Below are 27,650 nucleotides of genomic sequence, written 5' to 3' on the forward strand. Positions count from 1 at the left end.
TCATATTAGTGTATTTGCCTGCTCACCACAGTGTATTTGAACCCTGAAGTCAGTCCTTGCTGCACTTTTGCAGTCACTTATAGACACGTGCAGAGCATCCAAAAAACCTCTAGTCGCTTGACACACATGTCCTGGCAGAGGCAGGACAGGACAACGCTCAGCCTACTTGGTTCAGTTCTCTTACTGGTACGAGGGCCTTCATTGCTGTTTGCTCAGCACTGAAGCTTTGTGCTTTTGTTGGTGCTTTCTCTGGGTAAACTGACCTCCAGGCATGGTGCTGAAAGGCTGTATTGAGCTCCTAGCACAAAAAGGCTGTGCTGTGTCTCCTGAAGAAAATACAAGATCTGATCAGGGAACAGTGTGTGTGTTTAAATTAAAAAATATTATTACAGTAAAATATACATTGCTATTAATCTCCCTCAATTATACACCCTCCTCTCTTTGCACATACTTCTCTCATTGTTTTTGCCACTTTCTGAAACAATTCTGGAAGTCCTCTGTCATGAGTGTCTTTACGAGGTGCAATCAAAAACATAGTGACTGCTGCTGCCAAGCTGCTGCCATCTGTCAGAAAGAGAGGCTCATTAAAAACGTTATGGCATGTCCTCATCCACCTTAACCACTGAATCTGGTACCGTGCAACTTCTGGGTCTTCCCTAAGTCAAAATGACCATGAAAAGTAAATGTTTTCAATCGGTTCAGGACTTTGAGGCAGCTAAGCCAGTGCAACTAAAGATAAGAATGAGGACTTCCAGACAGAACTGCTGCAGAAAGCGACCAGAACAATGTGTGTTCAGAGTGTGTGTGGGGAGGGAGTAGTTTGATGGAGACTAATGGCAATGTGTCTTTTATTGCAATAGGTTTTAAAAAATTAACTAAAATGTACTGCAGTTTTTGATCATCCTCATAGGTATGTCAGGCAAACTTTGTTCGGGCCCTAGTTTCCAATGGTATGACTGTGAGTCAACTGTTATTGGGTGTCTTTAATCAAACACACATAGAACAAGGTGATATGTTGATTGATTGGTGAAAATGTGATCAGAGACTCACAAGAACATAATCCTATCTTTTCCCTGGGAGCAGTAGTTTAATATTCACTAATTCAATGCTCACAGCAACATCCTGAAACATAACAACCTCAGATAACGAAAATCAGCTGTATGTATATGTTTAGAATAGAGTTTGCAAGATGATTATTTTTAAAAATGGAAATTCTGCTAACATGGTGGGCACTTCCTTAATTACTAAGAGGATGCCCACTTGCCATGCTGGCTGGTTTTCTATATAAATCTGGTTGACATGGGGGTGCTTGAAGGTGGCAGCAAATTCTGGGGAGCTTAGTGGCGCATGGCAGTGGGGCTGTGGTGGGCTGACAAAAGTCACTTCTCACCTAGGGAGCCTTGTAGTAGCAAGAGGGCATGAGAACCAAGCAGAAAAAATGAGCCTGGGCCACTGCTAAGCTAGCCTGGAGGTCTGGACACCATGCTTGTGCCCAAGGGGTTGACAGTCACATCATCAGTCTCAAACAAATCCGTCACTGGATATGTTTTTCAACTTCATTGGAATATGAAATATGGCATGCAGGAATACCACGAGTGAGTATTTGAGAATACATTTATTCTCCAAAGTGAAGAGATTAGTCTGCTTAGCCTGCTGGGGACCGTTCCTGATTTGTGGATGTGGTATGTGAAATCCCTTCTACAAAGCCTTAGACCCTAAGCCACCTTTTGTTACACATCAAAATATCACTGTTCACACAAAGTAAAATGGCGTAAAATTGAAACTGCCTCAGAAAATCCAGGTCATACGGTCGCAGCACGGTGCACACCCCTCTTTTCAGCCTTGGCCACCACCAGGCAGGGACTGCAAGTGTTCATTTTGACTAATGTGCCTTTGAGCCTCAGCATAGTGGCAGAAACTTCCCCACAGGGCCCCAAACTATCTCCCCGTCACGGTTTCTCCATGTGTGTAATGGGCCTCTTAGAGGCCATTTGTAGACTAACGGCTGGACCCACGCCACCTGGCCTCTTATTAAAGCTGCCTCACGCGTTGTCATTCCAAAAGCAGTTCACTTCTGGCGTGGGGGTGGTAGCAGCTCAGATGCCCACATGAACATTTCACTTCCAGGATATTGAAACATTTGAAAGCAAAGGACCCTGTGCAATTGCGCCTGGAGCACCTGGAGCAGGGCTTCTCTGTCTACGTCAATGGGGCCAACTCGGAGCTGAAGACGTCGCCTCGGAAAACCGTGCACACAGACTTCTCCAGAAGCACCTCACAGGCCGAGGGGATGCATGGTGAGCGCTGGTCCTCGTAGGCCAGGCAGCAGCTCTCTTCCTTAAAAACTGGGGAGCTAGGGGGTATAGCTTGGTGGCACAGCACTTGCCTGCCAGTAGCGTGCCCAAGGCCCTGGGTTCCATCCCCAGCACTACAAAAGAAGAAAGAAAATTAGGAATTCTGGAACCATACCCTGTGCATGTGAACTTATCAGCAGGTAACTCGTTAATGTAACAAGTGAACTGTATCCACTTAACCAGAAGGAGATTATCAGAGCAAGAAAGTAGAGGCTTTTTGGTAGCACTGGGGAGAAAACTCGGGGCCTCACATGCCAAGTGTGTGCTCTACCACTGAACCACACTGCTAGCCCAGGAAATTCCTCTTTTCAGATTGGGTTTTGCCTCTACTACCAAGTGCAAAGGCAGACTGAGCAATACATTACTTACTCTTATGTTTTCTGGGGCTCAAGTGTCAGTAATTTAAAGACATGTCTAGGGCACCTTTGATTATACCTAATTTTCACTTGGTATCTCTTAGCTTTATTACCTATCTCTTGTGTAATGTTTGATTATACCATTTGTTTCTGCATTTCATCCATCTGTACTGTGCACACCCTAAGTGGGTTTTGTATGCCCTAAAAGGAGGACATGGGACACCTGTGAGTGTAATGGAAGAGGTCCCTACTCATGTCTGGCCCAGAGGCACCAAAAATGACTTGGTACCAAATGAATGGGACGGCAGAGCCCAGGGAGTCTGGTCCCAATTTGGTGATGTTGCTGTGAGGAAGCTGCTTTGCCCTTCTGTGCCTCTGTTGTCTCATCTTTAAAACAGAAAGAACAAGGTTGCCTGTCCCCAGCATGTCAGAGGGCCCTTCATGGCAGACTATTTTCTCTGAGAGGCCAAAACATGCTACTGAGTTGTAAGAAGATTTGGAATGAGACAGCTAGGTTTGAATAAGTTCTGCCTGATACTTTCTAAGATCACAAGTAGTTTGGAAGCTCTTCGGGCCCTCAGTTTCCTCTTCTGTGAAGTGGGAATAATTAAGACTAACTTGCACCTAGCCAGCAAGATTTAAGTGATGTATGAAGTGAAAAGTGCCTGGCACACACACAGTAACCTTGATTTGTGTTATTCTGATTCATTGCTTCATACATATGGTAAGCACCTAAGCCATTAATACACAGGAAAAGTCAGAACAACAGCAGCAGAAGAGTAAAGGAGAAAATGATGTCCCAAAAATGTTGCCTTGGGAGAGCCACTCCAGGGCAAGGAAAGAAACCAGGGGTCTCCTAGCTTTCATGGTGTGAGTCAGGGCATGCTGCTGATGAGGAGAATCAGGAGACGCACTTGGAGTCTTAGGAGCATAGTCATTCATTCAACAAATACATGTACCCTCCCCTCTTCTCTACAGATGGTCACCTACTGCACGAGCTGCCCTATGCCTGCTTCTTCATCTCTGTGCATAGAGCTCAGACTGACTTGCTGTACATCTGTTTTGTAGCCTGGATATGCTGATTTACCTGTTCTTTTTTTGCTGGGCTTTTGGCTTATGGTTTTTTTTTTTTTTTTAATGTTTTGCTGCTAAGGACAGTGCTGCTGTGATTGCCATCACAGACGAGACTTTGGACATACTGACATGTACTTTAGACGGTTTCAGGACAACCCGTCAGTGTGATCTTGTTATTACTGTCTCCTTCCTCGTCTCTGGTGCAGATTATGGACAAAGAACCCTGCTTCGAGAAGCAGAAGAAGCTTTAAGATGCAGCTCCCGGACCACACCCAGCAAAGTTCAGCGCCGAGGATGGCACCAGGTCTGGAAACCCAGGGTACAAGAAAAACTGTGCCCCTGGATCACACTTTAGGATGAGGCTGATGTGGGAACAGAAATATAATTAGGCATTTCAAACCTCCCGACATCAGATAGGTGTCCTGAGCACTGTAGTGGTGCCTTTTCTGTGTAGGTATCTGATTTTGAGGGGTTCCTCTTCTGCTACCTGGTTCTCCCTTCTGCAGGAAGGGCCAATTATAGCTCCTTATTATATGCTGGGTCTGGTCTCAGAGCCAGGGGTGCAGCAGGTGAAGAAGACAAAGCCCCTCCCTGTGATGCTGAGGTGACAGTGTGGGTTGATACAGATGCTGTGTGGGCAGCGGCCTGCATTTTTCAGTACCCAGCGGGGTAGCAGGCAAGGTCTGAATTTCCACATGACTCCCTTACCCTCACTAGAGCCCTAGAGGGTAGGGTCTGACATCATTCTTTTTAGGGAGCAGAGAAGACAGATATGCAGAAAAGCTTAGTGAACTTTTCAGTGTCAGCAGCTTCTGAGAATTAACAGAATCAAGACTCAGACCCACAGCTTTTGCCCTAAGTTTCATGTTCTTGTTCCTATAGTACCTGAGGTCTTGTCTGGCAGTCACTTACCCTTTGCATAGGACCAGGAGCCCTACTTGGCCCCAGTTGCACATCTGCACATCCCAGTTGCCTGAGAAGTTTTTAAAATACGAATGCGTAGGCTCCTCCCCTTGGAGATGCTGGCCTGATGAGGACTAGCAGTAGGATTTAATATTGTCAGTGGGCTGTGTTCAACTCGGACCAAATCAAGCCAGAGTACACAGTGAACCTTAGGTCTGTACCACTGTGCCACTGGAGAAGCTGAGGCCCACAGAGATAAGGTCACTTGCTGCAAGTCACGTGGCTGTTGAGAGAAGAGAGGAGGCTGAAATTTTAAGGCTGGGCCTGTGGGGAGTCTGGAGGGGCATCTTCCAGTCTGTGATTCAGCAGGGAAGGTTATCCTGCTAGCTCAGTGCTGAAGAGCAGCCCCAGAGGGCAGGTGGCCTGGAGACTTCTTTTGTCCCCAGCAATGAATGTTAATTTCTCATTAATGAGGCTGTTTTCCACTTCCCTCTCAAGATGGTTCTTCTGGTTGTTTTGAGTGCTTTCTATTATCAGGAGCCATATTTGTATCTTAGACTGTGACTTAATGGCTGGCCCCAGAGTCTGTGCAATTTAAAAGACTTGGCCTAAGATTAATTAGTATCCCTCCCTGGTCTCTCCTGTGGTTCTGCACTTCGCAAGGCCCAATCATGTCTGATTTCCTGGCTTCCTGAGACCAGGAGGTTGTAATTGGCCTTCTGTTCTGTATCAGTAAGGGGTCAGTCAGTGCTAACAGTAGAGACCACTGGGCTATTTTAAGAAAAAGTGTGGCAGTGCTGGGAGATGATGCTGACTCGGCCATGGGCTGCCCTGATGAGTGGGCTTAGAGCTGGGCCTATAGGAAGCATGCCCGGGAGAAAGAGTGGCCTGCTTTGGCTTGCGAGAGGAGCTGTATGCTAGGACACAAGCAGGATGGTGGCAGTCAGCCTCAGAAACACATGACCAGAGCTGGGAGCCAGGACACAGGGAGCTAGACACCACCTTCTAGAGCCACACAGTAAAGAAAAGCCTTATCCTCCACCCTGGCCAGTGTGGGACTCTGTCACCTCCACTACTGTGCTCAGTGTAAAAACAGCATCTGTCCCTTTCCTCTCCTCCATATACTTCTGCTTTCCTATCCTGGGTGAGGCTGTCTGATTAGCTGAACCCCAATTGCATCCAGAAACAGAAAGCAATCAGGAATCACAGTATTTGGTCTGGCAAACAGGTGCCTGTGGACAGCAGAGGTGCCAACTCCCCACCACTGTTTGGATTCTCTCTACCCGCACCTGGTACTACAGGGCCCATGCCTCAGAGACCCAGAGCTCTCGGGCAGGGTGAGGGGGCCAGGCATGGCATGAAGCAGGCGTCCATTGGAGGAAGAGACATTTAGTGACACTGACCAGGGCCCAGACACTGTGTACAGTGCTGGGACTAAAACATCTGGTAAGTCACCTACTGTGACCGTGGTGAGGGTGGGAGCTGATTGTTTTCAGACAGCTGCAGGGCCAGGCTGCTAGAATCCTGGAGTTGGCAACTTGAAGTCTGTGGGTCCACCTTGCCCCCAGACCATATATTTGGACCCACGGTTTAACAAGATTATTAGTCACTTGGCCAACATTTCAATTCAAAATATTGTGTATATGTAAAAAACCTAGATCCTTATTTCCCTAGAAAAATAGAAAGTCTGAACCCTACTGTGGACCACTACCAGTGGGGGCCAAGTAGTCGCTGTCCACTTAAGACAGGGCATAAGCCTGCTGGTTTGCCACCACCCCCTGGGTGCTGAGGCTGACCACATTTCCACTCCCTTGCCCACTTTCCCACTCACCGGGGTATTTATACCTCCAGAGGATGGAAGGGGCAGGCTTTGGATTGTTTTCTATCTGTGTACCCTGGAGTCGGTAATACAACCCTTCTGAGCTTTGGTCTTAGTATCTGTAAACCTCCCAGGTCTGCTGGGGATGAATATGTGCCATGTGTCACAGGCAAGCCACTGGCAGGGTCTGTCTGCCTCACCATCTCAGAGCACATGTAGCTGGTGCCATTCAAATTCAAAGACGTGGCTAAGTTCAGCCCCTGGCCACCAGCAGCCTGGGTGTCAAGCTCAGGCTTCCCAACTCAGCAGCTGTGCCACCTGGGTGAGCAGCTTGCCCTCTCGGGGCTGGTGCCTGCTGTCTGCTCTGTAAGGTGGAGTGATAAGGTAATTAAGGAGCGTCAGCTGAGCTGCAGTCTGTAGAGGTTTAAGCCATACTGGCCTAGACCATGAGGCTAACAAATAGTACTGACCATTGGTGGAGTGGAGTGGACAGAGAAGGAGAGTAGGGGCAGAGACCTTAGCGTGCTTCACACTGCTGGGACCTACACTCCAATCACGGCCACTTACAGAGCACCTGCTATGTTTGGCACCCTTGCAAGTGCCAGGGTTGGAGCACTGAGGGAGACAACCAGGCCCGGTGCTCCTGGCACTTATGTGGAGTGGGTTAGAGGACAGAGCGAGGGAACAGCAAGTGCTGCAAAGGAAAGAAATGGCAGGAGTGGACAGGGGCAGGGGAGCATCCCTTGAGCAGGAGGAAGTGGCAGAGGTTCCCAGTGATCCGGAACAGGGACTTAAATGCATGATGGAGGCAGCTGGGGCCAGACCTGCCGGGGGCAGGGGGAAGTGAATGTACAGCCAGGACCTAGGGACACAGGCCCCAGACACAGGTGAAAGGAAGTGAGGGTGGCTGGTGCATGGTTGTGAAGGTCATAGGGAGGAATGGTCAAGAGGGAGTTTAGACTTCAGCTCCTACTCCATCCCCCAAAGCCCCAAACCCACCCCCACCCCCACCTGTTGCTGCTGTCAGAAAGGCCTGTCTCATGGGTGAGTACTGCAGAGGCTGCACAGAAGCCTTGAAGCAGGGCTCCCTAAAGCTGAGCACCTCTTTTCTCCTTACCAGCAGCCCACAGCCACCGCTCTCCACACCCCCAAGCCTGTCCCCCAGCTCCCACTGACTCACTGCAGCATCCCTGCCACCCATCGCACCTTCTCCATGTCAGCACTGCATTCCCTCAGAATTTGTGCATATTCTCTGAGGGACTTGAGTTGAATGTCTCAGCTGGTCTTTGTCACCAGGCTTGTGGCTACCCACTGCTGCCTCGGTGATCTGGGTCTGACACTGGGGCCTCTCTGTCCGCTGCAAAATCCGCCTTCTCTGAGGCTGCACTGTAATAGAGATGGTGACCCTCACAGCTTTCTCATCCCAGAGGCTAGAGCTGGGACAGAAAATGGACCCAGTGTGCCAGCTACACTATCATTACTGTCACGAGGAAGAGGGGCAGAGTGGGTGTCCTTTGGCCTCAAGAAGGGGAGTTAAGTTGCAAGCTCCACTGTGGTGGAAAATGGAGAAAGGTTTTCTCTTCTCACTTTGGTTGTTTTAGTACTGAGGATAAACCCAGGGCCTCGCAGATGCAAGGCAAGTGCTCTAACCCTGAGCTCCAGCTCCAGCTCAAGACGACGGTTGGCTCTGACGACAGAGCAGCACAGTCTCCATCCTCACACTCTTGGAGGCAGCAGGGCCGGGCAGCATGGTCTCCTCGTGGCCTGTTCCAAAGCCAGCACATTAGGAAAGGGATGCTATCCTGTCCCCGGTCCTGGAGGACACTGCCCATGGCAGGGCTCTCCAGGAGGCAGTGATGGGACCACATTATAATTCATTTATTCATATTGATCAGCTCAGCAGGGCCACAGCAGTTCCATGGTAGTCAACCTTGTTGACAGCCACACCGTTTCCCGACTCTCCTACTCACCGGCCTTTCTCAGTTCTCAGGTCTCCCCCAAATCTCTGGAGTCCCATGTCCCATGTCCACTGACCTTGTCTCTTCCTATGGAGCTGACCTTCCCTTCTTCTGATCTTACCCAGCAAACAGTTTTGGGGAAGGGCTTCCCAAATGAAAGCACTGTCTTAGGCACACAAGCCTGAAGCTCCCTCAGCCAGGGGCCAGCTGACATGCCCCGCTGTGAGGCCCTCCCAAGTAACCTCACCTGGGCTCATGGCGACAGCTGTGGCTTCTGAGCTGCTGCTTTCATAGCAGAATGGGCATCTGTGATATATGGGCTCTTGTTCTTACTGTCCTTTCCCCCCACTACTTCTGGGCCTTAGATCTTTCTGCTGCTATCCGGTGGATTAAGATTTATGGCTTCCTCAGCCTTGTAATACTTGGGTGGACAGCGGCCTAATCAACAGAGCCGTCGTTTACCAAAATGCTGTCAGATTTGATGAACGTCATCAGCTCTTAGCATTAAATTGGTAGCGAAGGGATTGGCCTTGCAGCAATTTACTGTGGGGTGGGCCTTCCTGAAAGATCTCCTGCAGGTTCCTGCAGCAATGGGAGCCAGGCTTAGGACTCTGTTGGCTGCCATAACCGGTTTCTTTTTGTGGTACAGGCAGCTGGCACCTCTAGAAAAGCTTCCTAGAGAAAATGTGACCCTGGAGATCTCTGCTTTTGGCACCCCCTTTCTGGGTGCCAATCCCCCCGCAGTGAGGACAGTAAATGAAACACCTAGAAAACATCAGCCTTCCCAGTGACCTTGCACAGCACAGTCTGTCAGCTCGTCAAGTGCTGTTATTTGTAAGACATCAGGCAAATATGGGAGGAACAGATTGATCAAGGAAGGTTGACTTGCCCCCACCAACCTATCTGTGTGGTTATCTGTCGAGCTCTTCTGCCTCTAGAGGGAGCCATTGACATACCACACAACCTGCACTACCAGACAGGGCGCCCCTGCGCCTGCCTGCTCTTTTTTAGTTGACAATGAGCTTTAATGCACACCTCTTAGAACACTTTACCAAGGAGTGTGGCAAGTACACACAAATAACTCTGGGTATGTGCTAGGCTGAGTGTGGGCTCAGATAGCAACGATCTGGCTTTGGGCTGGCAAATGAGAACACGGGATTCCATTGTCAGGCCTTTTAAATCCTCCTCCAGTGTGTATACTGCAGAGGTCTAGCCAGGTCTGGGCATACAAGCAGGCAAGAAAGAGCAGCCACTCACTCGGGGACGCCCACTCCTGATACAGCCATATGCCAAGCCAGGAACCAGCCCTGAGCACAGTCATCATCCCGTGCACAGGTTGGGAGGTGGGAGGCGGGCACTCAGCCGCCAGCGCTGGGGGCTGCCAACCTCAGGGGCGGGGCTGCTGTCAGCCTGGGGTAGAGAGCAGGGGAAGCTCCTGGGGCTGGGGGTGGGAGAGCAGGCCAGATGGAAGGCCTATTTATTCCCCTCGTAGGCACCCACTCAGCTTGAGAAACTCTTTCTGGACCACACTGACTTTGTCACATGTTGCTGCATAAACACAGTTTTCCATTGTGGTGCAATGAGAGCCTGGAGGGCAGGGCATTGGCTTTCCAATCAGCACTTGGGGAGGATTTGCCAAGTAACTTAAGGCTGCCTGCAGACTGGTATTTGCACCCTGGTGATCTTGGTGAAGCTGCATTTGTGCTGAGCTGCTAGGAGGGGAAGTTGAGATAACTACAGAAGGAAGACTGGGCTCTCCTGCTTCTATGCTAAGGTGCTTGCTTAGGCTTGTGGATTTACATCAGAGGCCAGCAGAGCTGTCTCTTCCTGATCAGCTCTTTCATTCAGGAATGGCTTCATCTAGGAGTTCAAGCCCTATGACAGAACTCAGTCTCCACCTCCCAACTCTGCCCCACCCCACTCCCCTAGGGTACCAAGATGGCCAACAGCACTTCCACTCACACTCTATTGCCTACTGTTGCATCTCCCTGGCTTCCTACCTATGTGACATTGGGCAGGGGCCTACACCCTTGTGCCTTAGGTGACTCCCTCCCCTGCCAAATTCCAGGAGAGTTTAGTGGGCAAACACATCTGACATGCTTGGGATGGCACATTAAGTCCACTCACCTTAAGTGACATGGCATTCCTATGAAAGGAGTGACAGGGTGAAGGCAGTGTGGACTTGGATCAGAAGAGGCTCTGTCCTGGGCAGTGCAGAGCTCTGGAGGGCAATCAGTTGTCTTCCTTGTTAAAATAATAGTTGCATTTCCTAGTCCCCTGGGGAAGTTAACTCTTCCTATTCAATTGCTTTTTGTTTTTTGGTGGTACCGGGGATTGAACTCAAGGGCCTTGTGCATGTTAGGCAAGCACTGTATCACTGAGCTATATCCCCAGTCTGGAAGTTGACTCTTACACGAGGAAGAGGTCCTTGTACCAAGACATCAGGAAAACACATGGCCCCAGTTACCTCTAATTTCTTCCAGTGGGTCATAAAGTCAGTACACACAGCGTTGTGTCCTCTTCTGTCTATCAGCAGCAGGTCCAGGGGGAGGTAAACAGGGCACCTAATGGAAATATTTAAAAAGCCTTCTCTCAGGTTCGTGCCACAGCCCCAAGGGCTCACCCTGTATCACTGGGACAAGGGTTTCAAGTGTGGTGGAGGATGGATGACCTGCCCAGAGTCACATGGGGAACAAGCAAGACCATTGCAGAGGTTGAACCAATTTGCCTGAGATTATAGCCAGGCCTTCCCACAGAGGAGGCTGTGACAGATACAGAAATGCCAAGTACCAAAGAAGGGTATCAGCCCGGTCGGTCGGTCTGAGACAGCAGGATGTCACAGGAGGGGGGCTACTATGGCTTGACAATGGCAGTGGCTGCTGTCCTCTCTTAGGAAGAAGCATTTGGAGGTGGCTTCCCGTGGACAGGTAGGCGATGTCACCAGGAACCTGGCTTCTCCCATTTGCCACTGGACTGTTGACCTTTCTCCCACATATCCCATCCACAGTCCAGCCAGCAAAATGTACGGAGGCCAAGGGCAAAAGCCCTGCATCCACTGAGTCTGCTGTGACTACCAGGAAAGCTGGACTTCCTCCGAATGCCTACCTTATGACCTTCACTCCATCACACCTGGAGCACTTGGCCATGCCAAGCTGCAAGGGACACCAGTGCTGTGATAGGCAAGGAACATTGTTGCCTCAGCATCAGGCAGCGGACAGATCTCGGTGGGCAGAGAACAATGTCTCCAAAGCTAAGTAGCCTTTGGATTCATGGAGAAGATTGGGCCAAGTGGCACTGAGATTAGAAGAACAGTGTGAGCAAAGGCAGTGATTGGAGAGTTTAAGACACAAGTAGGGGTCAAGACTTGGTCACAAATAACGTAAATCCCAGTCACATTGGCATAAGCAAAAAAGAGAAAGTTTCAGTGGTCTCGCTTCAGCTGCAGCTGAATCCAGGGGTTCTAAGGAGAGGCTGAGGACTCTGCCTCTGCCTGTCAGCCACCTTTCTGTGTGAGCAGCAGGATGGTCCCAGTGGCCCCTTACTTTAGTTGAGCCTCCTTCTACGTAGGCTTATCTTTCCCATGACTCTAACTGGAATCCTCCCTGACTATTCATTGGCTGCTTTCGATCTGTTCCTGTCCTGAATCAGATGTCGGTGTCTGCTGTAAAGGGATGGAGGGAGCTGAGTGGTCAGGCCTGGCTCACTTTCCCACCCTCACACCACGTACACGGATTGAGAATGGGAAGGGAAGTGGGTCCCAGAGAAAAATCAAGCAGTGTGTGTTGTGAAGAGCTGAGCATGGATGTGAGAGAGCTGTGGGTTCTCAGGGCCCTGCTGTAGTTCTGCTTGTCAGTGAGTGATAGTGTGTACGACAGTGGTTCTGACTCACTATAGAGAACTCTACAGGCCGGGTACATCGGTTAAGGCTCAGATCTGACTGCTCTCATAGAACCAAATAACAGTAACTTAAACAGCATGAGACTAGTGTGTGTGACCTGCACTGCCAAGAGGGGAGCATTGGTCTGCCCCAAGGGGTCAGGAGCTGGACACTGTGTTGTGGACATGCTTGTGCACAAGCCTGGGCAGCTCAAACCACCAGCGGCAGGGGTAGGAGCTGGGCAAGGGAAGCCTGGGCAAGGGAAACCTACCACCCTCATCTCAGGGCCTAAGTGTTCATATGGTCGTCCCCAGCTGTGGGGGTGGGTGGGGGTAGGACATGCCATGTGCATGCCTCAGATACTCAGAATAAAAGAAGGGGAACGTGGACTGGGGATGGCCTGCCATCTGTGCTCCCCAAAGAGTGATCCAAGAAAGCTAGGAAGAAAACAGCCATCAGAGAGCCTTTAGCAGTCCGATAAACTTGGGAAGTGCTCCACAGTTTATTTCATCTTAAGACATCCATGTATATGAGGGTACTACTGTTTCCCAAACCAGGGACCAAATTACAGCTCAGAGTCCCTTTTCAGGAGAGACTTTAACACCTGCTAAAATTTTGCTAGTAAGGAATTTCAATCTGAAAAGTTGTTTTTAAAAAATTTTACTGGGCTCACTTTGAAAGTTTAAGTAGGAACCATTAAAAACCTTTGAGCAACTAAGTACAGTGACACATGCCTGCAGTCTCAGTGACTCCAGAGACTGAGGCAAGAGGATCACAAGTTCAAGGCCAGTCTGAGAAGCAGCAAGATTCTATCTGTAAATTTAAAGAAAGCATGGAAACATGGGTGTGTAGCTCAGTAAAACACTGTTTCCCGAGCATGTGGGTGGTCTGAGTTCAGTTCTCAGAACTATACAGAAAAACAGGACCTCTGAGCAGAGGGGGAATGACTCTCCCTGAGCTGGCCCAAGATAGACACATGCTGGACCATTTCTCACCAGAAATGAGCACTGTCACACACAGGCAAACCACCAAGACTCAGATTCCTATAGTCAGCCCCTCCAGTGCTAGCTGGCCCTTGCCCCTGAGCAGAGGAGAGATGTTCATTCCATCGTAGCTAAGATGGTCTGCATTTTTATGTATAGAAATCGGTGCAGATCAGAACAGAAGCCGGCTCTCGACTACAGATTGAACCTCCTGTGGACTATTCGGAAGATTGTGAACCCTGCATGGATGTGCTTGTCAAGGCCAAGGATGCTTCAGAGGATCATCCACAGGTAGGGATTGGCCTGGACCTTGTTCTTAAGGCTCTTGCAGGACATCAGGGTTTGGGGTGCCCTAGCCTTAAGGCACTTTCTAGAAGTGGCATAGTCCATCCTTATTCTCTTGGCTTCTCCCTCACACATACTGTGATGCACACACAGACCAGATACCTGACACTGGTACCCAGAAGGCAATGTACAGAGGCGTCTTGTGGCAGAGGTCAGCAGGACTTGTGTCTGGGCTGAGTCAACAACATCCATGAGAAAGCTGGAGGAGAGGGCAGCAGTGAGATGAGGCAGCTGGTGTGCTGACCCTCACCTGTGTGCACTGTGCGCCTGACGTGCACACCTTTGAACCATTGCCCCAACTAGGGCAGCAGAGACCACACGGCGGACACCCTGAGTCCAGGCCACAGCAGCAGCTCTTGCGGCTGATGGTGGGGGCATTTGGTCCTTTCCTGCAGGTGGTGTTTCATTTCTGAAACCCTTTGAACAGCCTCTCTTCACTCCACCAGCACTGATCAGACACCCAGTACTGAGCCTCAGACTCTGTTCTCAGCACCCCAGATATAGACAGAAACAAGAGTGTTGAGATGGGCATTTTTAAGAAAGCTACATTCCAGAGGGGAGAGAGGTAATAGGGGTAAAGAAGGGAAATCATTTGTCTTGGTATTGAGTTCTGTGAAGAAATCAGAAGAGGGAGATGAGACAGTAAGATGTGTGGAGTAGAAGGGAAGGAAGGCCTCTCTCAGCAGTGACAGTTCCCTGGAAACCTGGTGGCTGAGGAGGAGCAGTGTTTGCTCAGCCGTGGGCCCTGGCAGCAGCTTGCAAGGGCAGAGTCTTGCTTCTGCTTGCTGCTTCAGTACCTAAAAGTGCTTCTGTAAAATGAAAATGACTCACATGGAGATGGAAATGTTGTCCAGGAAACGTTCCTCTGATGGCTGTTTGTGTGCCTGTGTTTTCTTTTTTGCTTATAAAGGAGGGACAGGTAAGGAGTGAGTGATCATTTTGTTTCACATCCTGGTTGTGTTAGCTGGGAATGTTTGTCTTCCTGAATTAAAAAAAAAAAGAAAGAAAGAAAGAAAGAAAGAAACGTTCCTTTTCTAATCAGTGATCCAGTCACTGACCTTGTTTCCTCATCCAGTCTATAAAAGTGGGATGAAACAATGGGCAAATTGTGGGCTTATTGCCTTTAAAGCATATCTCCACACACACACACACACACACCCCCACCATACAGTTGACCTTTGAGTCCATGAAATAGTCCCCCACTCAATCTGTGCAAAACGATTCTTCAGTTTCTCTTAGTTTGCTCGGAGGCTGGATTTTAGCCAAATTCAGTGTTACCCCCGCCCCTCAGAATGCATGTGTGCCCTTCAAGCCAGAGGCCATGATGATTTACCTTTGGTCCAGTGTCCAGAATTCCTTGTTAAATGAACACGATCTTCCCCCTCGAGCATCCCAGCTCCCTGCACCCAGGGTGGCAGAGTCCCTCACCAGTTTCTAAGGCCATTAGCATTCCTGGGTGTGCAGGCTCTGGACTGGCACGGCTGCTGCTCTGCCAGCACTTAATTTCCTCCACTGTGAGCGCCTGATTGTATTTCTTTCTTTCCTTTTTCTCCCCATCTTGAGGGGCCACTCCTTAAGGCTTCACAGTCAATTTCCCCTCGGAGTTATTTTCCTTTTGAAAGCAGGGAGTGAAATGGCAGTGCCGGTTTCCTGCAAAGGCAAAAGTATTAAGAGATGTGATCAGACAGGGAAGAGGGAGGAAAGGCACCTGGCTAAATATACTCAGCCCCAAGCACTGTTTGCAAGTGCAGCCTGAAATGGAGCAGCAGGAAACGTGTGTCCAAGGACACTCTCAGCTGACCTTCACTGTAGAGACACACCAGCCTTTGCGCTTCTGAGCTCATCACTGTGAACTTGAGCTTCTCGGCAGCGCTGGGCTCACATGGCCACATGCTACAGTCATGTTCTGTTGGCCTCCATCCCATTACCTTGCACAGTGCCTTGGAAGGTTGTAAATTACTAGCTGACACTTGAGAATCAGGACGTTCTGTGGGAAAACCTGAATGGCAGCTTCTCTTGAAAAGCAGAGACCACATTCTTGCATAGCAACAATGACTGGGGCTTTGGAGCAGCTGTCCCCTTAAACAGGTATGAGTATTCCAAATGGCCATGGTCCTCACCACAGTCCAGTGCTGAAGATCCACTGATGATAAACCAGCATATTAGGTGTCAGGAGGTGAGAGGCTGATGGAGAAATTGAGCAGAATAAGGGATAGAGAAAGATGGGCAGGAGCTGCTGTATTATATTTAGGGCAAGTGGACGGGGTCTGACTTTTGCTGAGGTGGTGTTTGAGGAGCTATCTCTAGGGAGTGAGGGAATGAGCCATGTGGATCAGAGCACCAGAGGCCCAGCCTCAGCAGGTGCATAGGTCCTGAGGAGGGAGAGCAGGGGCAGAAGGAAGATCAGAGAACAGCCATGAGGCAGATTGGGTAGGGTTTGACAATTGTAAGAATGCGATTTTCCTTGCATCAGTCAGGAAGTCGTACAGTTGCAGCAACTTTACAACTCTGGTGGAAAGGGTCCTTGTATTAGTGAGCTTTCCCATTGCCAAGGCATTGTGACCGACACCTGCAAGTTAAAGGAGGAGAGGTTTATTTTGATTCTCTGTTTCAGAAGTTTCAGTCCATGGTTGGTGAGCTCCAAGGTAGAAATGGCATGGTAAAGGAATCTGACCTGCCATAGCAGCCAGGAGGCAGAGATAGAAGGGAGGAACCATGGGCGAGAACACATCCTTCCTCTCCACACCCCCAGTGACCCACCTCTTCTGATGGGGTTTCACCTCCTAACAGCACAGTCAGCCATGAATCAATCCACTGATGAGTGTGACACCCCCATGATCCAGTCACCTTCCAAAAGCCTGATGTCTAAACAGGAGACTTTTGGAGGATATTTTAGAAATAAGCCATAATAACGCCTCTTTCCAGAGAGTTCCACCAGAGCGCTGAGTTTAATCACGTTTCTTTCCTTGGTACAAAGGCTTTGTGCTACAGTGGGTGGTACAATTTCTGTTTATAGGATAGTGGCTCCATTTAAGAAGCAAGAATGAACGAAAAGATACATTTTTTATTATCTTATTTTCCAGATAACATATAAAAATTCTAATGATACAAAGAAAATAAGAGTCTTTTCATAATCTTGCTGTCTCACAGTGATAGGAAGGTGTATAACCACCCAGATTAAAAATAGCATCTATCACTATCCAGAAGGAGAGAGTTGACCTGGACTATCTCAATTCTATCTCTTTCCCAGTCAGAGTTGGTTCCATGTTTAGTTATCATGTGGGTCCTTGAGAGCAAGAGAAATGACAGGAAGACTCGACCACCCTGGCATCTCCTGGAAGCCCTCCTGAGTTTCTCTTCGCGTTGCGTGGATCCTAAAGCGAGTGGGGTGAATTGGGTGCCTCCCACAGTCACCATCTCCCTTCTTAAACTCATGGTAATTACTGACACAGAGGAACATCTAAAGGCCATTGCTGGCCAAGAGTCACCAGAGGAGCCCCTTTTCCCCCTATCCCAACAGGGCCCTGTAGCAGATCTGCTCAGGCCTTCACTGAGTTCAACAGTAAGACTTAAACAATTACTTTCAGGATAATTCTATCACTTGAATACTTCTATTTGGGACTACTATATATAAATACCTCCGAGCAAGTGCCTTTTTTTGTTTCTTTTTGGTTTTAACACAAATGGATTGTATCATCCATTCTATTTGATAATCTCCTGTTTTTTACTCAAATCTACTGTGGCCATCTTTCCATGCTGGTTCTTAATCAACCCTCATACAGGCTAGTGGCTCAGAAAAGTGTTGGGAGTTTGTGGCTGAGTGTGAATCCTGCTCGCTTTACTTGCTGTGTGACCATGGCAGTGTTGATGGAGCAGAGATGGGTGCAATCAGATCAGCTGGGGAGCGAGAGCAGAAGGCAAACTGAATGAGAAGACACAGAAGACGGGAACAACAGTGGAGCAAGGCTTAGCATGTCTTTGGAGCAGTAAGCTGCCATGGCCAGCCCAGTTCTCTGTGCTGACCCCTGGGATTCCAAATCTCCCACCAGCAGGACACCCTAGGACTTAAATTTCTCCCTGTTCATTGCCTATGAGTGTCTAGACCCTCCAAACAATACACAGAAAGGCTCCTCCAAATGATTTAGGAAGTAGTGGTAAGTTTTCAGCCTCCAGCCAAGAAGGGGCAGGGTCTTTGGCAGAGCCCAGCAGTAGGGCCATGAAATGGACACTGTGAGCAAGTTTTTGAAAATAACACAGATTCACACAGGATATTCCCTTAACAAAAAAGCCTCTGGCCCATCCACCAGATTAAAGCAACACAAGAGAGGTTTGACTTGACATTTTTAAAGTGATAATAAGAGCTCATGTTAAATGAATACTGGCTAAATTCTGAGCACCAGTTTGAGTCTGTAATACCCACTGCAGCATTAACCCCATGAGTTAAGTGCTGGGTATTTTCATCCCAGTGCTATAGTTTGAGGAAACTGAGACACAAAGAAGTGATGGCGCTCAGCCAGGCCTTAGAGAAGCCCATGCAAGAAGCCCAGGTTCTGTATCTCTTTGTGCTTTGAATAACAGTCACAGGCTGGGTACCACGCTGGCCTGTTTTTGCTTCAGAATATGCCACCGTCTGTTGTGAATATTACTAATGCTATGCCAGGAGCCAAGTGTGCAGAGGTGGCCATCCATCAGCGATGCTTAATAGCATTTTAAACAACAAGAGAGCAAAACCCTGCATAGCCACCTATCTCCCACGGGAACCCATGGCTGAGCGCATCCATGAGAAATGTTTTTCCGAAATGAAATCAAATGAGGAAACAACCAGGCAACCCCAAATTGAGAGACAGCCTACAAAACACCTGGCCCAAAATCCTCAAAAAATGTCCATGGCTTAAGAGACAAAAAAAGCTGGGGGACTCTTCTGGATGAAAGGGTGGGTGCAAAAGAGACGGCACTGTTATGTATATGAGATCCCCAAAGGATGGAAGAGGAATTGCTAAATTCAGGAAATTTTGTTTGGGGAAATTAGCTGTTTGAAAATGGACTATATTATCACAGTAATTATTTGTGTTCACATTAGATTTCCCAATTTTAATACTAATATTCTGGTCACATTAGAGAGTATCCTCCTTTGCAGGAGATACCTGCCAAAGTGTAGAGAACTAGGAGTCCTGATATCTATACGCAAGTGGGTCAGCAGGTCAGCATAAAGAGTGTGTTCACACACACAGGGGGTGACACGGTGGAAGAGAATGAGAAATGGGGGAAAATGCTAGCCATTGGGGAATGTAGGTGGAGGATTTCCAGGTTTCTGTTACACTGTTATGTTTTCTGTGGGTTTTACATTCTTTCAAAATAAAAAGTTAAAAAAACTAGCTGTCCATTAAAGAAGAGATGAACTTCATCAGTACCAGCAAAGGAAGAAATGACAGTGAAAAAAGCAATCTGGTTTAAAAACAGGAGAATAGTAGCGAGGTCAGTTTCCCTGATGGTGATGCTATATTATTGTTCTGCAAGATTTTACCACTGGGGATGGGAGTATGGGACCTCTCTGTATTGTTCCTCATAAGTGGCATGTGAAAGCTATGATTAGCTCAAAATACAGAGTGAAAAAGAAATGAAAACACAAATGTCCTGGTCCTATAGCCCTGCGGTTCTGATTCTGATCCTAGGTTTAAGCTCAGCCATTGTTCCTTTTCTTAAACTCCCTACATGTCTATAATTTGCAGCACTGTTTAAGAACCATGATTATAAGGAAAGGAGAGAGCTGTGGTTCCAAAAATTCGATATGCACAAGAAGAATCGTTAGTCTGTTTGTGTACAATGCATATTTCAGGGCTTTTTTTTTTTTAATTTTATTTAAGGAGAGAAAAAAAAAGCAGAGAAAGGGTACAAGTTATACAGATTTACAGAAAAAAATAAACAGTAGGAAATCACTAGTTAATGGATTACATATTGCCATCTTAGAAATAATTGTTCAAGTCACAAAATTAAAGCTTGTAAAGTGGACATTCCAACAGTGAGACTGCAAACAGTTCTGTTCAATGATCCAATAAAACTCAGTGATATCATTTTCTATCTTATACACTTAAATATACCTGCAGTTATATTGTTTAGAGCACTTTCTTTTCCTCTCTTTTGTACAATGACAATTACACATTTTGGGTTTTGTTGCTCCCACAGTTCTTACTACTTTTTTGGAAGGGAGTAGAACCAAATGTGACCTAACAGAACAGAGTCAATCAAATCAAAAGGGTGGACATAATAGATAATGTAAAAGCATAATACAAGGTGATCAATAATGGTTACCATAATGCCTCCCGCTATCTCTAATAGAATTGCCTATATCATCAGTTATAATAAAATTGAACAAAACAGTAAAGAACAAAATTGACAAAACCAAAACATTGGAGACATTGTAGGTCTTCAAAAGTAGATAAAAGTCAACGAGAATGGGCATCATAATGAATCTCACTATCTTCACAGCTGTTGCCTAAACTTTCGAACCTGGCACTATCAAGCAAAACAGAATAGGGGGACATCAGTCAAAAACAAGATGGTGAGAGTAATACAGGGCTTTAAATCAAGATAATGGAAAGTCAAAGTGGGTTACTATAATATATCCTGCTATTTTTTATTTATTTTTCCCTTAATTAAAATGATAAAAATAAAAAAGTAAATAATGAAGTGGAGATTGAGATAAAAGAGGGCATAACAGCAAAACAGCGAAGATCAAAACATAACCATTTAAACAGAATAGTGTTTCACCACAAGATAATCCTGACATAAAAGTAGTTACCATATTGTCTCTTTCCTTAAAATCTTTGAGTATAACTTCGTATACTGTAGCATCAAGTATATCAAAACAATGTAAAACCATTTAAGAGAATGACAGCATTACAGGGTATTTAGAATCAACTAACAGAAAATGAACAATGGTTTCTGTATAATCTCCTTGTCTTTAAAAGTTTTTGCTTATACTATTGTACATAATAAAATCCAATAAGATACAACCTGTTTAGACCAATGGAGACAGAAGAACAAAAGCTTGATGAGACTTCAAAACAAGATGATACTAAATCAGTATTACCTATTAAGACGTCATTTTCTCCAAAATAGCTGTTCCTATCATCCAATCTTCTCTGCCTCATTTCTGTTGAGCTCTTTTTCTGTCATTAGTTGCCAGTTTGTCTTCATTTTGTTTTCTGCTCCATTCATTGTGGCCTCTCTGCCACTGTTTCTGGATTCTTTGTATTTTTCTTTTTTAGAATATCCTGTAGTATTCTCTATAGAGTTGAATTGGTGGTTGCAAATTCCCCTAGTTCCTCTTTATCCTGGAAGCACCTTGTTTTTCCATCAATTTCCAGGGATAGTTGTGCAGGATATATCAATCTTGGCTGGAGATTATTATCTTTCAAAGCTTGAATTATTTCCCCCCTCGCTCTTTGTGATTTGATGGTTTGTGCAGAGAAATCTGCTGTAATTCTGATGGGTGTTCCTTTGTAAGTGGTCTGTTTCTTGTCTCTGACAGCTTTCAATATTCTGTTCTTGTGTTGAATTTCTGGAATTTTTATTATTATATGCCTGGTTGTTGCTCTGTTTGGGTTGTAGGTGGCTGGGGTCCTGTATGCCTCATACATCTGAGTATCTTTACCTTTTGCTAAATTAGGAAAATTCTCCTGGATTATTTCTATGAGTAGCTTTTGTAGCTCATTTGTTTGTGTCCCTACTTCTTCTTTTATGTTCTTAATTCTTAAGTTATGGATCCTCTTATCATCTTCTAGTCTTTGTATTATTGCTGTTTGTTTCTTTGTTACTTTTAAGAAGTTTTTCATTTCATTCTCCCATATCACAAATCTGCCCTCCAGTTCAGATAGTCTGTCCTTAGTTTCTTTCAAGCTGTTATGCCAGTTTTCGATAGAGTTTTTAGTTTCCTGGTAGTCTCTTTGAACCTGCTTCACGTATTCTATGCTTTCTCTATTTTCTCCATCAAACAATTCTCCCCTCTTTTTCTGTTCTTCCATTCCACCATCTGTTTTTTCTTGGGTGGTGCTTAGCATTTCTCTAACTATTCTGCTTATTTCTAGCTTCAGGTCATTAATAACTTCATTCCTGAACTGATCTATGAGGCTCTCTAGATGGCGCTTTATGTCTATTGGTGCGGTGTCCGCTATTGCCTGTTTCTCAGGATTGGGGGCCGAGGACCCTTTCTTGTTGCTGCTTCTTCCCATATTCTTTGTTCCTTATATATGCAAGCTTATATAGGAGGCCCAGCTTCCCTCAGCCTGATCGAATTGCGCCGGCTAGGTGTTCCCGCCCACCGTAGCACACCAGGAAATTGTAGACCAGGCAGCCTACGCGGGGCCCGCCCCTCCAGGCCACCCTCAGGCTCTGGGATCTGGGTTGTGCTAGCCCACTGGGTGTCCGCCAGCAGCGTCACGTAGGCTAGGCACTTCTCACCAATCCCGCTTGAGAGGGGGATACGTGGCTGAAGTCGCTGCAGCGCCTCACTCCCGCAAGTCTGCCCGGTCCCCGCTCCCGCAAGTCTGCCCAGTCCCAGAATATCTTCCGCTGGAGTCAGACTGTGGTAGAGTGTCAGTTTCTCTCACTCACCTCACCACAAGTCAATGCACAGCTTCCCGCCCGTCCTGTTTTCAACTCCGTTCGCCGTTTCCCGTTCTCAGAGCTTCTGCGCGTCTCTCTCCTTGCCGAGCCGATGTAGACGCAGCCGCAGCTGCGGGAAACCCAAATTGTGGCTTCCAATGGCGCGGGCTCCAGCCTCCACACTGAGGCCCCTCTGTTCCTGTTCTAGCACCAGGACTGCATTCCAAGTTGGTTTCTCTCAGCCCAGTTCGTTCCTGGGTCAGCAGAGCATATCTCCACCTGCTTATGACTCGTTATTCCGCACCATTCCTGAATTCTAAACCTAGTCTTTCAGAGAGCCTCCGTAGCTGCTGCTATCTGTCCGCCATGTTCTCCCGGAAGACCTCAGGGCTGTTTTTTTTTAACCTAATACTGAAGACTGAACCCAGGGTGTTTGAACCGAGCTACATTCCAAGCCAGTAAATTGCCCAGGCTTAATCCTGAGATCCTCCTGCCTCAGCTTCTTACACGTCTCGATTACAGGACTACCATCCCTGGTTCAGGCCTAATTCTTAAGCTAACAGAATTTGTATATAGAACACAGTACATTTCTTAACCAGAGAACTCCTGGCCTAAATGTTATGGTATGCCTTAAGAGGAAGGAGCATTTTTGAGGGACTGTCTTATAGTGACAATAAAAAAGTTTAAAATATCAAAGTTGAAATCTCCTCCACATTACAAAAATATTTGGCCCTTAAGGCAAGCTGAGGCACAAATTGATGTAAGAAACAAAAGGATTTATTTGAGTTGATCAGACTTGTAACTGGGAAAACACTAATCCAAGCAGGTTGAATGTGCACTCTAAGGTCTTACAAGTTTCCAACAGATTTTAAAGACAAGACTTCAGTAGGGGGAGGGATTATATCAGTCATTTGTCAGGACTTTAGATTGGTGCAGTTAGTGTATTGTCTTGCAAGAAAGGGATTGGGTAATTTAAAGAGTATATGTAAACTGATGGATTATGGTGGTGAAGGCATATAATTCCAGCTACTCAGGAGGCTGAGGCCAGAGGATCACACATTTGAGGCCAGCCTGGACAACTCCATGAGCTCCTATCTCAAAATAAAAAGAAAACTAAAAGGTCTAGGGGTGTAACTTGGTGATAGAACACTTTACTGAGCACGCATGAGTCCCTAGATTCAATTCCTAATATTGCAAAAAAACTTTTCTTGGGGCTGGGGATTTAGCTTAGTGGCATAAGCGCCTGCCTTGCAAGCGAGTTCGATCGTGAGTTCGATCCCTGGTACCGATAAAAAGGAAAAAGACAAAAAAAATTTTTAAAAAAACTTTTCTTAAATATATGCAAAACAGCAGCACTAAAGCAAAGAGATTCTTGGGGAAGGGAGTGAGGTAGGACCCAGATGATCCAGGGAGCTTATAGAAGTGGAATGCTTCACTCTAAAGAAAAGTATAACTCTTAGCACATGAACTACCAGACACAGCAAGTCATGTCCTGGTGGGATTTCTGTGTAAGTCGGGGAAAGGACGTACAGCTTGCGCAAGATCCAAAGTTAATTTGGATGTAGCTTAGGGTAGAGCTCATACCTCACATGGGTAAGCTCTGATTTAGATCCCTAGCACAGCACAAGGAAGGAAAAGGAAGGGAGGAGGGAGGAGAGGAAAGGAGGGGAATGTCTGGGAATGTCTGGGAAGGGGTGTAACCATGCTGCCGAGCCACTGCCCTGCTGGAACATGCAGCTCCCAGAAATCCTAAGCCCAGCATCAATATTGAACTAAAGAAGCAGAGCTTAAAGTGAGAGAGAGAGAGAGGGAGGGAGGGAGGGAGGGAGGGAGAGAGAGAGAGAGAGAGAGAGAGAGAGAGAAGGAAAGAGAAAGAAAGAAAGAGAAAAAGGCAATTCATTTGAAGGTGGGGAAGAGGGAAAGGAGAGATGACAGACGGTTATGCTGGACTACATAGGTTGAAAGTATTCAAAAGTGACATTCTTATGGATTTTTGGTCTTCAGCTCTTTTTATTGGGATCCTTCTCCCTACATAGTCTCCTGGAATCTGGTTGGCTCCCTGGCTGTCTTTCATCCTAACCTTGGATCTCTTCGGGCCATGAGTTTTCCCTGTCCTTTGGTGGTGAAAGAGTCTGGATGGCGGATTTATTAAAAGATGGTTTAGGCTGAAGGATTAAGTAAAGGGCATGTGTGCAATACTTCAAGCTACCTGGGATCTTCCTGGGCCTGGTTCCTTTCTCTTTCATTGTATTTTTCTTTCTAATTGCTTGGGTCTAACTATGGAGGCAGAAACTGCCTTTAGTAGAGTTCTCTATTAGTTTTTAATAAAGTTCAATGAGGCCTTCATCCTTTTTCTTACCTGAGGGGCCCCCTAGCTCTACAGAAGGACTGACAGATTTTCATAGTCAAGTGATTTATTTAGGTTTTTAGTATTTATGAGGTGAGTTTTCAAGAAGTAGAAATTTAATTTTGTGTTGTGATCATGTTAAGGAATTACTGCATTGTGAAAATGAATATCCAATCTTCCTATTTGGTTTATCTCATTTTATTCACAACGTATGGTTCAAACTTGAGTAAAAACATGCAGAGAAAGTGGAGGTGTATAGGAAAGACTTTCTTAGGCTGCCAATGTAGCTCAGTGGTAAGGTGCATGCCCAGCATGTGCAAGGACCTGGGTTTAATCACCAGCACTACCAAAAAAAAAAATTCTTTTTCATTTCTTAATTATGACTTGAAAACACACACTGAGATTCAGGGTAAGAATAGGAGCTACAGTGGTGAAAGGGAGACACTGGTTGCAGGACAGGGCTGGGGCCATGGCCAGGAGGCAGCTTCAGCTCCCAGAGATACTTGGTTGGCTGACCCACTGCTCTGCGGTCACCACTATTGCCGCTTTATTTTGACCTGGAAAACTCATACTATAAGCACGTACCCATCTCCGCACCATTCCCACACCCGTACTGTGTGACATCATGGCTCACTTTGTTGTTTTCCATTCGTGACATCTTCTGAAAAGATTGGTGCCAATGATCCCTATTTTAGGGAACTGAGAAAACAAATGACTGAGACGCAGCCGGCCTGGAGAGACTAGTAGGACCTTTCCATAAACTCTGGGGACCTTGGCTAAGTCATACTCAGTGATGGTTGTGTCAACTTGAAAGCCACCCAGTGGACTGGCGAGACACTTCTGGGTGCATCTGTGAGGGTCAGAGACCTGACCTTGGTTACCGTGTTTCCCTGGTTCCTTCCTTTCTGCCCTGTTCCCCTGCTCTGCCCCTGGACACCATGAAATAAGCAGTTTGGCTCCCCGCACCCTTCCATTATATTTCTGCCTTGGAGCTAACTGACCATGGACCAAATCTGAAACCGTGAACTAAATGAAATCTCTCTTCCTTTAAGTCCAGTATCACTTTCAAGGAACAGGAAAGCTGAGTAATGCACACTCCTTTGGAGCTCCTTTTTACTTTTCCAATAAGGAACAGACTTGACATTTCCTATTCCTGGCAGCTTTGAAATTGTGACTCCTAGATCAAGTTTAAAGGAAAACTCCTATGCTTGCTTCAGCAGCACATATCCTAAAGGAAAACCCTGTTCTTGTATTACAAAATCCATAGAAACAGAATATACATAATAGTTCTTAGAGACCGTTTGTCATAGGTCACTTGCAAGTTATTTAGGGCCTGAAACACACACTCGCCTTCCCAGATCACCCTTCACGATAGCAAAGTTGGGCTTCATCTTGTAGCTGTCAAGTCTCTGGTCCCCAGAAAAGTGCCTGGCATACAGTTTGTTTGCAAACTTTGTGGGTTTTTTTTTTGGGAGGGGGAATCAAACTGATGACCATGCTTGCCAGGCAGATGCGCTGTGCCACTGAGCAATATCCCCAGCCCCTGCAAATAAATCTTTGTTAAGCAACTGAATTGAAGAATTGAGCAACTGAATCAGTGAGGGAGCAAGAAGGGGAGTGGTATAGATGCTGATGAGGCTCCCCGACAGCCCACTCTAGCTGCGACTGTCGTCACGTTTCCACATTATAATTATGGTGACAGTATTTCCCAAACTATGAATCAGGACGTAGAATCTGACCAAAAAAAAAAATTGTGCTGCTAAGGTAGAGGAATCAGTTTCAAGGATGTAGTCTGGATCTGGAAATACTGCGATTTCTGGCACATTGTGCTAATTTGAAAGACTTTTAAATCCCCTGAGTGAAACAGGAGCTGATATAAGCAATATCTCTGGGCCTGAGAGTCCAGCCATGGTCGGTGGGAGGAGACTACAGAGGACAGTCATAGTCAGTCATGGTCTCAGGGTTTCTAGTTTTAAGAGAAGCCAAGTACCTGGATTTTTTTGTATCTGATTTTTCTCAATTATTTATGTTAATAATTCACAGTTTTCTATGTATAAGCATAGTATAACTGCAGACCAGATTTGGCCCTTAGGATATCAATTCACAACTTCCATTCAGGCAATGAAATCTTTGCTAATTTCTGAATAGAGAAGAGGAAGAGGACTTTCTCCTTCCCAATGGCACTGAATTAGCCTGTGCCCCCCACACACGTAACGGGCACTCAGGGATGCCCAGCTGGGCAGCTCAGACCAGAGCATAGCTGGGGCAGTGAGTGGTCAGACAGCTCAAGGCCAGCAGAGCAGGAGCCATTTGGTGATGAGGACGAATAATCCGCGTGCATCAATGCTAAACAGCCCTAATGCCTGTGAGATGCAGATCCAGCAGGCAGAGGTGTAGTGACGCATTTACTTCGTGGGAATTTCTGTAAGCAGAGACCCTGGGTAGAATCCGACTTCCAAAAACAACTTCTTCAATCTCAACAAAAATAAAGAATGGCTTCCGAGTCAATATTAGAATTAATGACCTTCTTATGTGTTGTACTTATAAACTACTTAGAACTTCTTAGGTATTTTCACATTATTTCATATCATTTTAGGTAACACCTAAGTGCTTTCTTATTAAGGAAGATTCAGACAGGTTAGAGGTACACTGAACACCATATGGAAAACTGCCTTTATCTTGCCAGTGAAACCATCCCCAGCTTTGTGGGACGTGCCTTCATCCCACAAAGTTTACTGTGTAATGCTTTGTTCTGTGTTTCAATTATTTTGGAATGTTAGTACAAGTTTTTTTAATCTTCTGCTTTATTTTGTTTTTTAATTAGTGCATATTTGTGATGCACAATGAATACATTTATTGTGAGAGGCTAGTAGTGTACATATCATAGCTTAATCCTTTTTACTCTCTCTTATCCTGCCACCCCTCCCCTTTCTCTTCTTTACTTTGAAGACTTTTTCTACATTTTATAAGTAGTTTCCTGCTGGTCAGTTTTGACTTTTTGCTACCCTTTTGTGTTAATTTCTAATTTTA

At 46.5% G+C, this 27,650-nt stretch overlaps 1 protein-coding gene and 1 long non-coding RNA gene across 10 annotated transcripts in view; one reads left to right on the forward strand and one right to left on the reverse strand.

The window, feature by feature from the left end:
* Katnip (katanin interacting protein) overlaps positions 1 to 27,650 on the forward strand; it is a 193,377-nt gene that overhangs the window by 63,112 nt on the left and 102,615 nt on the right. For 7 of the 9 annotated variants that reach the window (XM_063226710.1, XM_013141984.2, XM_013141986.2 and 4 more), the window contains 3 exons: positions 2,128 to 2,297; positions 3,991 to 4,088; positions 13,484 to 13,615. In XM_063226710.1, coding sequence (XP_063082780.1) covers positions 2,128 to 2,297; positions 3,991 to 4,088; positions 13,484 to 13,615 — 400 coding nt within the window. The remainder of the gene's footprint in view (positions 1 to 2,127; positions 2,298 to 3,990; positions 4,089 to 13,483; positions 13,616 to 27,650) is intronic. The other 2 variants (XM_063226709.1, XM_063226712.1) reach the window with 1 other exon arrangement.
* On the reverse strand, positions 1,601 to 15,434 carry LOC111753932 (uncharacterized). The gene is made up of 4 exons (XR_002788688.2): positions 15,003 to 15,434; positions 10,932 to 11,028; positions 4,697 to 4,970; positions 1,601 to 2,428 (listed from the first exon to the last, which is right to left on the reverse strand). It is a non-coding gene; the product is annotated as an uncharacterized LOC111753932 (long non-coding RNA).

Source organism: Cavia porcellus, unplaced genomic scaffold, assembly GCF_034190915.1.
Source record: "Cavia porcellus strain 051 isolate PalLab524CR breed Dunkin Hartley unplaced genomic scaffold, mCavPor4.1 scaffold_16, whole genome shotgun sequence".
NCBI classification, from domain to species: Eukaryota; Metazoa; Chordata; class Mammalia; order Rodentia; family Caviidae; genus Cavia; species Cavia porcellus.